The sequence below is a fragment of the Microcaecilia unicolor genome, chromosome 2 (assembly GCF_901765095.1).
Source record: "Microcaecilia unicolor chromosome 2, aMicUni1.1, whole genome shotgun sequence".
NCBI lineage: Eukaryota > Metazoa > Chordata > Amphibia > Gymnophiona > Siphonopidae > Microcaecilia > Microcaecilia unicolor.
The window spans coordinates 316,705,010-316,718,363 of record NC_044032.1 but is presented as its reverse complement, the minus strand read 5'-3'; the positions used below and the strand labels follow the sequence as shown (position 1 = coordinate 316,718,363).

General features: G+C 43.5%; 1 protein-coding gene across 4 annotated transcripts in view; it reads left to right on the top strand.

Moving 5' to 3' along the window:
• The window catches only part of SLC44A1 (solute carrier family 44 member 1), an 851,962-nt gene that overhangs the window by 802,757 nt on the left and 35,851 nt on the right, over positions 1-13,354 (top strand). For 2 of the 4 annotated variants that reach the window (XR_003941047.1, XR_003941046.1), the window contains exons 15-16: positions 8,062-8,191; positions 11,308-11,388. Coding sequence is in view for 2 of the 4 variants with exons in the window: in XM_030194328.1 (XP_030050188.1) it covers positions 11,308-11,388 (81 nt within the window). In the remaining 2 variants the exon portion in view is untranslated. The remainder of the gene's footprint in view (positions 1-8,061; positions 8,192-11,307; positions 11,389-13,354) is intronic. The other 2 variants (XM_030194328.1, XM_030194326.1) reach the window with 1 other exon arrangement.

The following is a 13,354-nucleotide window of genomic DNA, read 5'->3' as shown; positions in this document are numbered from 1 at the left end:
GCGCTACAGTCAAATCTCCATACATCTGTTCCAAACTCTGGAGCTTAGAGGATCTGTGAATTTGCATTGGTTGCCATTCCCCACCCTTACCCTCCCCCCATCTACTCTCACTCCCCCTCCCTCCCCTCCCTCCTATGTTCCCCCCCACCCCTTGTCCCTTCTCATACCCCTTCTGTACTCCCCTAAACATCTCACTACCGTGGTAGTAGAGCAAAGGTCACGTGATTATGGGCTCCCCCCTCCCCCGAGTTTGTCCTTATTCCCTCCTACTTTCACCTTTGTCTATAATCCCAGTCATGTCTCCTGTGTCTCTCCTCCCTCCCAGGGCCAATCATTCTGTGGATGCTAAGACAGCAACCCTAGGCATGCTCCGTTTGGGTTGGCAAGGTTTCTGTTGTGTGCATTGTATCCCCATTAACCACCCCCTCCCCCCTTGTTGCCTCGACACCTATAAACATTCCTAATTTCTAACATTCATACCATACGCTCCAAAGCCCAATGCCACATAAGTGTACCTCCAGGGGCCCTGTCGGCCATCTCCTCTAAAACCATCCTGTCTCCTCCTCACAACCGAGGTCTTCTCATCCGTTCTGTCCCGTGCCCTCAGAGGGCTCCGCTCGCAACAGTTCGTGGGCCTCCTCAGGGGACATAAAAGTTTTCCAGCCCTCCGATGTTGACACTTTCAGCTGTGAGGGATACAAAAACATAAACCTCTGATTTGTCCCGGCGAGATGTCGGCACAGTGGTCCAAAAGCCTTCCGACTTTCTTGTAAGGCCGCTGAGTAATCCTGAAATATCTTTACACTGGTGCCATCATAATTCAAAGTGTCCCATTTAGTTCTTGCTCCTCGCAGGATTTCCTCCTTATGAAGGAAGTTATGAACTTCTACAATCACCGCTCTGGGTCTGTTCCCTGCGTTGGTCTTCCTGCCCAGCCGATGTGCCCGTTCCAAGCACAGCGGGCCTATGCTATCCGATAATGCAAATTCAGTCTTTAACCAGCGTTCCAACTGTGTGGGAAGCGAGCGGTCAGGGATCGTTTCTGGCATACCAATCAACCTCAAATTAGATCTTCGCGACCTGTTGTCCATATCATCCAGGTGTTTCGCCTGTGCTTTCAAGGTTTGTTGTAAACTTTCTATTATTTTGTCCTTCTCGGTCGTGGAGTCCTCCATTGCAGACATCCGGACCTCCAGTTCCCCCGTCCTGCACGTTGTCTCTCCCAGCCGGGATTCGACTCCCGCTAGCTGTTCCGAGAGTTTGGCAAACTTGGGGATCGAGCGCTGTCTTAACCGCTTCAACTATTTGCTGCAGTTGAGTCGGGTGGAACTGCGGAGGAGGGTCGGGCATCGGAGCGGGCGCCATCTTGGATTCCTCCGAGCCGCGCTGTTTCTCCGTGTTTTTTTTCCCCCGTCCTACTAGGTGTTGGGCACATTTCACGGGTCACAAAGGGATCCTTATATTGTCCCCGTCGGGAGGCGTAGGTAAGGGCACAATTCGTGCGTTTTATCGCTCGGTTTTGCCACGAAAGGGGAGGAGGAGTCCCAGAGAGACGGAAGGCACGACTTCCTCCCTCAAACCATCACGTGACCTCCGTTCTAATTGGGTTATAAAGATGTGTTAAAAGTACTTTGATGGAGATGGCCATGTGGCTCAGGCCATAATTCTTCAACACCAATTAGTTTGCCATCCATTACAGCAACTGGAATATGGTGAGATGACTACAGTGGTGATTTCTGCTGACCATATAGAATAATGCTAAGAGATTGTACCTTAAGAAGTTTTAATTAAACAACTCTATAATACTAAGATGCAGACAGTAGTCAAGCAACGAGAGGGGTACTATCTAGTCTTTTGCATTGAGTGTCACATGTATGATTATGTCCCAGTTGGTGAGAGGTCATATGTGCGTGCTCGATGCAAAGAACTCCGTGCTCTCAGAGAACAAGTCCGTCCTCTTGAGCCTAGAGTAGCGGAGGAGATGAGGAAGACAGAGAGGTACATACAGGAGGCCTACAGGGACGTTGTAGAGGTCCCACCTCCAATCTGGCAGCCCCTGTGCTGCCTTGGAGGATGGAGATCTGTAGTAATCCTGTAGCCAAGACCAGCACACTAGGGGATGCAATATCCTCTTGCACCGAAGATGTGTCCAGGAGCTACTGCCCAAGAGGGAAGGGTTAGGACAGCTGTTGTAGTTGTTGATTCGATTATTAGGCATGTAGATAGCTGGGTGGCTGGTGGATGTGAGGATCGCCTGGTCATTTGCCTGCAAAGAAGGTGGCTGACTTCACGCTTCATCTAGATAGTCCTGGGGAGGAGCCGTCTGCCTTGGTACATAGGAAAACGTGGGAAAGAGGTTCTGGAAGCCAAATTTAGGCTGTTAGGTAGAAATCCAGAACCTCTAGGGTAGCATTTTCCGAAGTGCTACCTGTTCCACGTGCAGGGCCCAAGAGGCAGAGCTCCAGAGTCTCAGTGTGTGGATGAGGCGATGGTGCAGGGAGGAGGGTCTTAGATTTGTAAGGAACTGGGCAACATTCTGGGGAAGGGGGAGCCTATTCTGGAAGGATGGGGCTCCAGCTTAACCATGGTGGGACCAGGCTGCTGACATCGGCATTTAAAAAGGAGATAGAGCAGCTTTTAAACTAGAACCTGAGGGTAGGCTGACAGTCGTTCAAAAACACATGGTTCGGAACAAGGTATCTTTCAAAGATATCGTCAAAACATGAAAGATAAGGTATCCCGTTAGTGAGGTTGCATAAGAGGTCATACTAGATCAGGTGTCCTTAAATAAAAATCAGACAAAAAGATTGCAAATTAACACTGTCAACTACTGAGTAAGGTGTAAATAGGAACAACAAACATAGTCTGAACTGTCTATATGCAAATGCAAGAAGCCTAACAAATAAGATGGGAGAGTTAGAATATATTGCAGTAAATGAAAAATTAGATATAATAGGCATCTCTGAGACCTGGTGGAAGGAGGATAACCACTGGGACACTGTCATACCGGAGTACAAATTATATTGTAGTGATAGGGTAGATCAAATTGGTGGAGGGGTAGCTTTGTATGTTAAGGGAGGGCCTTGAATCAAATAGACTGAAAACAAACACATCTTGGAATCCCTATAGATTGAAATTCCATGTGTAAAGGAGAAAAGGATAATAGGATAATGATAGGAGTGTACTACCGTCCACCTGGCCAGGATAAAAAGACAGATTTAGAAATGCTATCAGAAATTAGGGAGGCTAACGAACTAGGCAACACAATAATAATTTCAATTACCCCAATATTGATTAAATCAAGGACTGCTTTATGGAGCAGCTGGTATAGGAGCCAACAACAGAAGGAAAAATTCTAGATCTGATCCTTAATGTGTCACGGAACCCAGGATGGTGAGCCCTTGGTGTGCAGCCAGGCTGCAGCAGACAAGTCCTCTGGGGAGGCGCAGAGCAGAGGTGAACCAGGCACTGAATACATACAGGATACCAGACAATGCAAATAGACAGCACACTCAAGACAAGCAACAAGCACCACCAGAAGAGGGAGAGAGGCGGGCCTCACGGCCGATCCAGAACCCACTCATACAGAGTCCAAGCGTACGGGCCTCACGGCCGATCCAGAACCCAATCATACCAGAGGGAAGGGGAAAGAAACAGGATGGAATCTCTTGAGCAAGTACTACTCAAGCAATCCATTCAAACACAACCAGAGACCTCACAGAGAGAACTCAAACAGAAAGCACACAGGGAAAAAAAACTCAAACAAGACCACACAGAGGAACACTCACAGCTATGCCACACAGAACTCAAGGATAAGGGAAGCCACTCATGAGGGAATACTCTAAGCTGTACCATACAGCACTCAAGGAAAAGGGAAGCCACTCAAAGGAATGCTCAAGGGTGTGCCACTAGGCACTCAAAGAAAAAAAGGAAGCAACTCATAGGAATACACTAGGCTGTACCATACAGCACTCAAGGATAAAGGGAATCCACTCATAGGAACACTAGGCTGTACCATACAGCACTCAGAGGTAAAGGGAAGCCATTCATAAGAATACACAAGGCTGGCCATACAGGACTCAAAGGTAAAGGGAAGCCACTCATAAGAATACACAAGGCTGGCCATACAGGACTTAAAGGTAAAGAGAAGCGACTCATAAGAATACATAAGGCTGGCCATACATGACTCAAAGGTAAAGGGAAGCCACTCATAAGACTACACAAGGCTGTGCCACACAGCACTCAATGGTAAAGGGAAGCCACTCATAAGAATACAGAAGGCTGTGCCACAGAGTCAAATAACAGACACTAGAGACAAAGGGAAAAACAAGCAAACAGGGAAAGCTGCCTTTACATACACAAATTAGATAAGGAGCAATGCTCACAAGAATCAGGAGACAGACCAAGAGTTAAAGCAGGCTAAAGGGAAGAGTTGCTTCTAAAACACACCAGAAAGAAGCAGGGCTTACACTGCAGTCAAAGGTTTAAAACAAACAAAGGAAAAAAACAACAATGTTCTTACCAGAACTCAGCCAGGAAAGGAAGGAAAAAGCAGGCAGAGACAGAGTACACCCAGCTGCACGGGAGGGAGGTAATCAGGGAAGCAGCTAGGCTGTGGAAGCAAAGTAATCAAGAAAAGCAGCTGGGGTGGCAATAACTCTGAGCAGTGAAAGGTAACAAGGGAAACCACACAAGGAAACAAAACAGGTTTAAGCTAGAGAGCCTAGATAACAAGAAAGGAATCTATTTGAGGTTCAAACCAGAACCACACACAGAACAGGACTTTGCTTGAGGAGCAAAGTTAACAGACAAGTAATCCATATAGGTTTCAAACCAAAACCACTCGCACAGTGCTCAGGGCTATGCCCAAAGACACAGATTAACAAGAAGACCAGTTCCCTCAGAAACAAACAATAGTACAACAAGAAAAAGGAAAATAGACCTGTTGCAAAGGCAATGCAGGAAAGCTCCCTGGGTGCTTATAAAGGAGTAGGCTGATGATGTCACAAATAGGAAATGAAGCAGAAGCAGGGAGACCAAAGCGAGGCTTGGCTATCAGGAAAAACAACAACAGGAAAAAAAAGGCAGACTGGAGAAGTCACAGAGCTAGATACAGAGAAACAGTAGGTCTGAACACAAAGGCACAGCCACGGCCACAACCATGACATAGTGGAGCACATGATCTGGTGCAGGAGGTAATGGTGCTGGAGCTGCACACAGGAAATCCAATACATTAGCATTTAACTTTCAAAAAGGAGACTATGATTAAAAGGGAAGAACAGTGAAAATAAAACTTAGAAGAGCAGCTGCGAAGGTCAAAAATTTACATCAGGCATGGATGCTATTCAAAAATACCATCCTGGAAGCCCAGGCCAAGTATATTCCGTGTATTAAAAAGGGAGAATGGAAGACCAAATGACAGCTGGCATGGTTAAAGAGTAAGGTGAAGCTATTAGAGCTAAAAGAAAATCCTTCAGAAAATGGAAGAAGGAACCGACTGAAAATAATAAGCAACAGTATAAGGAATGTCAAGTCAAATGCAAAGTGTGATATGGAAGGCAAAGAGGGACTTTGAAAAAAAGATTACGTTAGAGGCAAAAACACACAGTAAAAAATGTTTTTTGGTATATTAAGAAGCTGGCAAAAGAATCGGTTGGACCGCTAGATGACCGAGGGGTGAAAGGGGCACTAGGGGAAGACAAAGCCATAGCAGAGAGATTAAATTAGTTCTTTACTTCAGTGTTCACCGAGGAAGATTTGGGAGAGATACCGGTACCAGAAATGGTATTTAGAGCTGACAAGTCAGAGAAACTGAATGAAATCTCTATAAACCTAGAAGATGTAATGGCGCAGTTTGACAAATTGAAGAGTAGCAAATCTCCTAGACTGGATGGTATTCATCCCCGAGTACTGATAGAATTCAAAAATGAACTTGCAGATCTATTGTTAGTAATATGTAATTTATCTTTAAAATCCAGCATGGTTCCGGAAGATTGGAGGGTGGTCAATGTAACACCGATTTTTTAAAAAATGGTTCCATAGGAGATCCGGGAAATTATAGATCAGTGAGCCTGATGTCGGTGCCGGCAAATTGGTAAAGACTATTATAAAGAACAAAATTACAGAGCATATTCAAAAGCATTGATTGAGACAAAGCCAACATGGATTTAGTGAAGGGAAATCTTGCCTCGCCAATCTATTCCATTTCTTTGAAGGGGTGAACAAACGTGGTAAAAGTGAGTCGGTCGATACTGTGTATCAGGATTTTCAAAAGGCGTTTGACAAAGTACCTCAGGTGTCTGTGCTGGGACCCACTATTTTTTTTACATATTTATAAATGATCTAGAGATGGGAGTAACAAGTGATGTAATTAAATTTGCTGACGACACAAAGTTATTCAAAGTTGTTAAATCGCAAGGGGATTGTGAAAAATTACAAGAAGACTATGGGAGACTGGGCATCTAAATGGCAGATAATGTTTAATGTGAGCAAGTGCAAAGTGATGCCTTTGGGAATGCGTGGTTCCACGTTAGGAATCACTGACCAGGAAAGGCGTCATCATTGATGATCCATTGAAACCCTTTAGTCTATGTGCGGCGGCTGCTAAGAAAGCAAATAGAATGTTAGGTGTTATTAGTAAAGGAATGGAAAACAAAAATGAGGACATTATAATGCCTTTGTATCAGTCCATGGTGCAACCACACATCAAAAATTGTGTTAATCTCAAAACAGATATAATGGAATTAGTAAGGGTACAGAGAAGGGTGCCAAAGATGATAAAGGCGGTGGGACTACTTCCCTATGAAGAAAGGGTAAAGTAGCTAGGGCTCTTCAGCTTGGAGAAAAGACGGCTGAGGGGAGTGGAATGGTTAGATGTGAATCGCTTGTTTACTCTTAACAAAAATACTAGGACTACAGGGCATTCAATGAAGCTACAAAGTAGTAAATTTAAAATGAATTAGAGAAAATATTTCTTCCCTCAACGTGTAATGAAACTCTGGAATTTGTTGCCAGAGAATTTAGTAAAAGCGCTTAGCTTAGCGGGGCTTAAAAAAGGTTTGGATGGCTTCCTAAAGGAAAGTCCATAGACCATTATTAAAATGGACTTGTGGAAAATCCACTGCTTATTTCTAGAATAAGCAGCATAAAATGTATTGTACTGTTTTGGGGTCTTGCCAGATACTTGTGACTTGGATTGGCCACCGTTGGAAACAGGATGCTGGGCTTGATGGACCTTCGGTCTGTCCCAGTATGGCAGTACTCATGTACTTATGGACTAAGTCATCCCTCTATTACTTGAAGCCAGTAGTGAGGGTGAGGAAAAAAAGCACATTAGTAATGTGCTAGGTGATCCAAAGAAAAAATAATAAACATAGCTCCGAAAATTTTCCCAGATAACACTGCGTGCCCCCAGAGTAGGTGTGTTCACTTGTGTGCATGCATTAGTTTGTTTGGGTTAGGGCTGTATTGAGTATTCATATTCGATTCAGCCCTAAATTGTGCTCAAAATACATTATTCATATTTGTCTGAATAGTGATTTAAATACTAATAACCCAGGGCTGTACTGTGCTAAATCCTACTGATTTCACGTTGCTTCTTTTATTATTTGTTATGTTAAAGCTCAGGGCCCATTATTCATATTCCTATTTGGCCGAATATGAATAATGAAAAATAATATTCTGCCAAATAGTAAAATATGCTATTCAGTACAGCTCTAGATTGAATGCCTAAAAATTTAAAGTGTGTGCTAATTGCTTGAACACAGATATATATCAGATGAGTTAATACACTCACAATTATGTGCATTTTTGTTCTTTCTATCGAATGGAAGTTGAAAGAATTGTACAGAAGGGATCAAGAAATCCGTCTATGTAGGGGCAAAATAACTCCCAAAATTTAATGGAGTGAATGAAACTGGCTTGGGAGGGAACATTAGTAAAAAGGCATATTAAATTCAAAAATATGCCAGATTGGACTGGGGGCTCAAGAGAAAGGCCCCCTTCCCAAAATAAAAATGGCTCAATGCATTTCTGAGAGATGCAGTTTTTCTTCTATATCAGGTCCAACTGAGCATGCATGGGATAACCAGCATTATCGGTGAAGCACGACTACTGAATAAGTGCTGCTGCAGTCATGACTCGGTCAGGAGAGGTCTTTGGCTGGCGGGGCTTGGCATCCCTGCCAGCTCAGGTATTTATAGTTTCAGGAGCTGAGGGCAGGGACTGGGGTTGTTGGGGGGGGGGGAGGGAGAGAATTGCATGCCCACTGTTCTCCTCTCTCTCCCTACTGAGAAGAAAGGCATGCAGATAACCAGAGTATAGAAGGAAATAGATGTGCTGGACAAGAGTCTCTGCCTTGCAGAACTGGGAGTCTGTTGTCTACCAGCTCACCCTATAACCCCGTATACAAGGGGAGTCAGGAGATCTGGGCACCAAGCTGAGAGAGTAGATGCTGTGAATACTTTTAAACTGGTAAAAACTTGGTTATTTTACAGTGGCTTGAAATGGGAGCATGCAACAGTTTTCAGAAAACCATTCTGAAGACACACTCTCAATCTCAAATGGAAAGAGAATGGGCTACAGCCCAGGATACACAAGGACAAGGGCCAGCCTATAGGAAAAGTACCACAAGACATAGGGAATAGGGATAGGTGCTCAGGAAGAGCCTATCACAAAAGAACAATTATATCACTTTGTAGACCTATCCTACTTAAAGAGTACAGGGACCAAATTTGGCTACACCAGTGTCTCGTATATACATATAAACAACAATACCTGTCTCCATGAATATAGGGGCAGAACACCCACCCACCTTGGGCTAAGGCCAGTGGTGTGCTGGTAAATGTTTAACAACAGGCTCTCCCCCCCCCCCCCCCCCCCCCCCCCCCCCGGTCCACCTCTGCACCCCCCCCCCCCAAATTGCAGAGCTTGGCTATAGCTGGGGAAAGAGCTGGTGGGGGGCAATGCATTACCCAGGAAAAAAAAAATTAATGATCCCAGGTTCCAATCTAATTCATGTTTAATGTGGGATAAAATGCCATAAATAAGTAAATAAATATAAACTTTTAATGTTGAGCACCTGATTCTCAAAGTGGACATAATCCAAACACTTTTCTATATGAGCACGCAATTCTGGAATGCACTGCCACGTAACCTAAAAGCGACCTATGAACTGACCAACTTCCGTAAACTACTAAAGACCCATCTCTTCGACAAGATATACCACAAAGACCAAAACATGTGAAACTCCCACATATATCCAGAAATGTCAATAATGCCTTGTATTATTGTCAGTAATGCCATGTATTCCATTACCATGAAACCCAAAATCCTTCTGTAACACCAAATATCTATACTTGATGTATTGTAAGCCACATTGAGCCTGCAAAGAGGTGGGAAAATGTGGGATACAAAGGCAATAAATAAATAAACACTATAATGAAAATAAAATGATTTTTTTTCTACCTTTGTTGTCTGGTGACTTTGTTTTTCTGATCATGCTGGCCCAGTATCCGAGTCTTCTGCTATCTGTCCTCTTAACTCCGTTTCCAGGGCTTCCTTTCCATTTATTTCTTTACTTTCCGCCTTTCTTCTTCATTTCTTGCCCTACATCCGTAAGTAAAAGCTGGGTCCTCCGCAGACTTGACTGTCCAGTGGATCCAGCTTCTGCCTATTTTCTTCATCCATGTGCAGTTTTTCTCCTCTCTTCCTTTTCCCTCATCTTATCTCCTTCTTCACTCTTCCCTCCCCTCCATCCATGTCCAGCATTTCTTCTTTCTCCCTTCCCTCTCCTCCATCCATGTCCAGCAACTCTCCTCTCCCCTGCCCCCCTCTAGCCATCCATACCCATCCAGTGATTCTCTCCTCTCCCCTGCCCCCCTCCAGCCATCCATGCCCACCCAGCGATTCTCTCTTCTCCCCTGCCCCCCTCCAGCCATCCATGCCCACCCAGCGATTCTCTCTTCTCCCCTGTCCCCCTCCAGCCATCCATACCCACACAGCAATTCTCTTTGCTCGCCTGCCCCCCCCAGCCATCCATACCCACCCAACAATTCTCACTCCCGTGCCACCCCTCCAGCCATCCATACCCACCCAACAATTCTCGCTCCCCTGCCTCCGTCGCAGCTTCTGGTCTATTTTCACTTTGAAGGTTGGCGCTTAGAGATTTTAATTTATACACTTTTAAAATTCGCTGACCTTATTCGGAGTAATGTCCTTTCACAAGACGGAGGGGTTGGCAGTTCAAACCGTGCGGCTGTCGGCCAACATACCCTCATCACACAAACACAAGTAAAAACTATACTCACCGAAGATTCACTTTCCATTTCTCCTAAATTCTACAATACTTCAAATAGTTCAGGTGGGAAAAAAAAGTTCAGCATAAGGGGTCTGGTAACGCCGAGGCTCTTCACTTAGCCGAAGAATCGCCATGTCCAGCCCTGAGCCCTGGAGAAAACGTAAAGAAACCGCAGCAGCCGCAGTGAAAGTCTAGCCTTCCCTTCGTTTCCTGTCAGTATCCCGCCCTCGCGGAAAGAGGAAATGACGTCAGAAGAAGGCGGGACACTGACGGGAACGAAGTGAAGGCTAGAGACGTGCTTTGACTGCGTCTGCTGAGATGGAGGTAAATCAACAAAAAAAACCCGGAGCGGCGGGGGATGAGGTAAGCATGGCTTGTGGCGCCCTCCTGCCAGGGGATGAGGTAAGCATGGCTTGTGGCGCCCTCCTACCATGCTTACCTCACCGTCGGGTTGCGCCGCCCTTGGGAGCCGGCTTGCCTGCCACAACAACCGGCTCGCAAGAGCTTTAAAAATTTAACAACCGGCTCTTGCGAGCCGGCTCTAGCACACCACTGGCTAAGGCCCAGCCAGAATTCTCTGAGCTGCAGTGGGGGAGGGAAAAATAAGCCATACCTTTAATCGTATGATTACAAATTTTAATCAAAATGCAGCCTAAATAAATTAATGAAAAGATAATTACAAATTAAAGAATCTAAAAACAGCATGCAGAATAGCTATAAACAGAATTACAGTTTTCACAGCCTACTTCAGAAATGCAGCCCTAATCCAGAACAGTTAATCTTTGCTTGGCCTTGCAAGCAAATGAATGGGAGTAATAAATTTTGGTTCCTTACTTTATCTTTTCACTATGTTCCATTTACTTAATTAAAATGTTTCAGAAGCTAGACCCACTTCAGCCACAGCTTTGCATGTGTTAGGGAGATATGTGGAATGTAGAAACCAAAGACAAAAATTGAAAGTGTGTACTTGCATATGTATGTTCTAATACATCCATGCTTTAATTTTGCAGGAGTTTGTGGAGAACAGTAGAAAAGTAATGAAAGAGTCTAGCAGAGGAGGTGGAGTCGAGGGCAGGGAGCTGAAGCCCATGGTAGGTTCCAAGAAGGAAATGGCCATTCAGCAAGAATTTCATTTTTATTTCCTGCCTCTCACAGTCTTCACTGACTGGGCTTTCTCAGGTGATGCATTTGCTCTCTGCATCACTCAGGACTTTCTTCTTTTTCTGTCTGTATGCTTGCCAGTTGCCTGGATAGCAGAACTCTTCTCGCACCTGAAATCATCTTGTGTGTTGGCAAGCTGAAAAGAGAAACATCTTGGTACTCTTAATGACATTGTTTGGTATTTTTTTTTTCTTGATTAGTTCTCTGAATTGAGCAAAGCTAGCCCAAGTCTAGCTTCTGATTTTGAAGAGGGTAATCTTATAAAGGCTGCCTGGGTTAATTGGACCTATTTTATAAAGACAAATAGGCAACTGTTTGCTCAGAAACAGGCATTAATTGTGTCTAAATTACATGCATAAATGGTGACTCTCCTGGGCATGCTTACTTTGCATCACAGGTACTTTTAGGTGTGATGTAATTTTATAAGAAACCTTTTCTGCTATATATCCATATTTGTGTGAAAAAGGTTTATAAAATTACCCTCCAAGTAATTATTTTGCTTGGCTGTTTTTTTCCTATGTTGAGAGTAACAGGATGTAGGGGGGGAAATTGCATTGTTTATTGTGAAATCTAATTGTAACTTTAAATGTGTAAAGAGAAGACATAGATAGTGTGGCTCCTTTCTGCTATCTGGAAAGCTTTTCTTCCCAATTTTTTCAAGTGACTCATTACATATGTCAGGATCCATTTTTCTTCTCATTGCATTGTCTGATGGTCAGAACAAAAATACTAACAAGGAGTTTTCACTACATTTTTTAAACTTTCTGATCAACAGATCTCATATTGCAGTTCTTTGAATACAAGGGACTATAATTTTGCAGGCAGAGAAAACATTGACATCTACCACAACATGTATTGAAGAAAGATAGGGTGGAGAGAGAGCAACTCCTTATATTTGATCTGTATACTATATTATCTCTATTAAGACACTCAAATGTTTGAATTTTAAATAACCTAAGATCCAAAAGAGCATAATACTTGCCATGCTGGATTTGACCAAAGGTCTATTGAGCCTCTGATAGCAGCCAGTGTGGGTCACAAGTACCCAGCAGGATCCTAACTCCTAAGTCTTCATGGCTCATAACTATTTTTGGTTTTTAAACCCAGCTTTGTGAGCTCTGAGACCAAACTGTAGAGTATTCTGATATACCGTGAAATTGTTTCATATAGACCCGCTAAACTACAAATAGAGAAAAGTGATGTTTGGTTAATGCTTTTTTTTTTTTAATACTTTATTTATAAATTTCAAATATACATTCACATTAAAGCAAATGTAGGAAAATCAAGAATTACATGAAAAGCGGAAACATATCCTTCATCCTTTACATATAAGGACCATTTAAGAAGTGAACATTGTTACTTAGTCCACATTATGGTTGATCAAGATACAAAGTAATGACATAAAGAAATATTAAGAGCAAAACACTCTACAAACTAAGTTGAGAGGGTAGAATCCAGTTCCCTGCCAGCAGTTTTAGCTTCCTACAGGAGTTTCCAGAACTACTTCACCGCCCCTTTCTTTAGCAACTATAAATTGTTTCAATTTTTCTGGTTAAAAAAATACATAGTAAACCATATTCAAGGAAATGACATCTACATGCAAATTTCAGTTTGAAAGTGCCACCTAGTGATAGAATCCGAGGCCTGAGCTCCAGAAACTCTCTCCTCCTTCTCTGAGTAGATTTACTAATATCCGGAAACACGTATCTTCGATCCGAAAAATTGAGTTGAAATAAATCTGAAGTAAAGTCTGAATATATGATTCCTATCGGATTCGAATGCAAAGGATGCAAGAAGACTTGTGCGCTCCGTTATAGGTTCTAAAGATGTTTCAAGGAATTGAGTTCAGTTCTGGAGCCTCCACAGCAACTGTTTTGGCTCCAGTAATATAGTATG